At 42.0% G+C, this 1,844-nt stretch overlaps 1 protein-coding gene across 1 annotated transcript; it reads right to left on the reverse strand.

Annotated features, from left to right (window-relative positions):
- Positions 1–653: 653 nt before the first annotated feature.
- On the reverse strand, positions 654–1,619 carry msc (musculin (activated B-cell factor-1); the record flags this gene model as incomplete). The annotated part of the gene is made up of 2 exons (XM_079234656.1): positions 654–1,016; positions 1,197–1,619. The coding sequence occupies 2 exons, from the start codon at positions 1,617–1,619 to the stop codon at positions 933–935; spliced, it is 507 nt and encodes a 168-aa protein (XP_079090782.1). The 3' UTR covers positions 654–932.
- Positions 1,620–1,844: the final 225 nt, after the last annotated feature.

Genomic DNA, 1,844 nt, shown 5'->3' on the forward strand with positions numbered 1-1,844 from the left:
ATGAACAACGGCATTCCGTCTGATGACAAGATCTCTCAGATAAGAGATGTGATCCAAATGTAGAGTAGTTAAATCTGATCTGAATAAACAAAAACATGATTTTGTTGGTGTCATCAACACTCATAATGGTATGCATTTTGTAAGATAGAAAAATGTATATAAAATTTGTAAAAATCTGAAAAATGAGATTCAGTATCACCTATATTCAATGTTTTGGGATTATTTTAGTTTATGTAAGTATTTTATTGGTTAAAACCTGCATTCTTTCCAAAATGCATGTTTGGTTGCATGCATGAATGACAAACATCAGACTTTTCTTTTATCTACTCACAGTTTATGAGTGTGCTGCAGCCGACACTAGATTCATCTGCTAGAAACTATTTATTCAAACCATCAAGATTCTTGGATTTGCTTACTGTGCATTTTTTAGTCACATGACACATTGTGCTCTGTTTCAATAGAGGAAATAAAAAACGAAATTTCTGATTTAATTTTTGATTTAATGTAACATAAAGAGAGCCATTATACGCTTTAAAAAAATTAGAAATGCAAATATATAAAAAGGTCAATCATATCACAAACACAATAAATACATTATAAAGAAGAATCCTGCTGTACAAGTTAGTTCCCTGGATACAATGTAGTCAGGTCAAAGTAAAGGACAGCATTTTAAGTTGAGAGGTGATTTTAAGTCAATAACACCAACTAGCATGCACACAAGAAACGACGTAGCTGAAAACAACTTGTAGTCTCTATTGTTCTGACATGCTGTATTGACAACATCATCAGTGTATTGAAGCTTGAGTTGGATTTGAGTTCAAAGTCATTGCTTAAGACACCCAGGGGAAGACTGAGCCACTGACAGCCTCCCAAAGATGGACAGGGTGGTTTCATATGGTCAGAAGCAGAGCTGGTGTTTAAAGGAGGGAGTCCTATGCTGTTGCTCCACATAGTCTCACAGTGGGTGAGATGTCTTGGCTGTCCTCAGATCGGCCCGTCATCATAAATGGCCAGGTCTGTAAAAGCAAAAGACAACAGGTTTAGCACCAAAGACACACATCCACCATATTGGTGTTCTCTATACAAATGTAAATGCTAACACAGAGGTTGTACACGTGTCAATGTAATCGTTTTAAAGTAGGTCAACACACACTGAGACGGTTCACTTTAATTAAAACATCCCAACAGCTTCATACCAGGTTCACTGGGTGCACAAAGCTGTTCTCGAATCGGTCGTCCTGCAGAATCTGTCTCAGGTGGGAGATGTAGTTCGAGGCGAGTCGAAGTGTGTCCAATTTGGACAGTTTGGTGTCCGCTGGTACCCAGGGCAGGCTGGTTTTCAGTCTGGAGAACGCTTTGCTCAGCACTCTCATCCGCGACCTTTCCCTGGCGTTGGCCGCGTTTCTCTGCGTCTGCCGCGCTTCCTTCTGCTGCGCCCTGGAGAGTTTGGGCTCGTGCTTGGTCCTCCCCTCCACGCCGTCATCCTCCAACTCCTCATCTGAGTACCGGTCGGGGTTATAGCAGGAAAGCTTCCGTGCGCTCCTCTCCAGCGAGGTGGCATTCCCTCTGCGGCATGTCTCGTAGTCCTCAGCATCACTTGCAGCAGAGCCAGTGGACATGGCCGCTCCACCTGTCACACCTGTGGCACTTCAGGGACAGCAGTTACTGAAAATGTAGATTCTCAGCTTGATGAGATTTGTGTAAACGACAAGAGGTTGGAAGTCAACAAAAGAAAGAAAAAAAAGGATCACCACTTAAATTCCCATTCGGTCACAATGCAACTTGTTCTCACTTGACAATGCAACAACTGCTGGAGGTCAAGTCTGAAACTTTCAGATCTCTCT

This window comes from Taurulus bubalis, assembly GCF_910589615.1.
Source record: "Taurulus bubalis genome assembly, chromosome: 18".
In the NCBI taxonomy this organism is placed as follows: Eukaryota; Metazoa; Chordata; class Actinopteri; order Perciformes; family Cottidae; genus Taurulus; species Taurulus bubalis.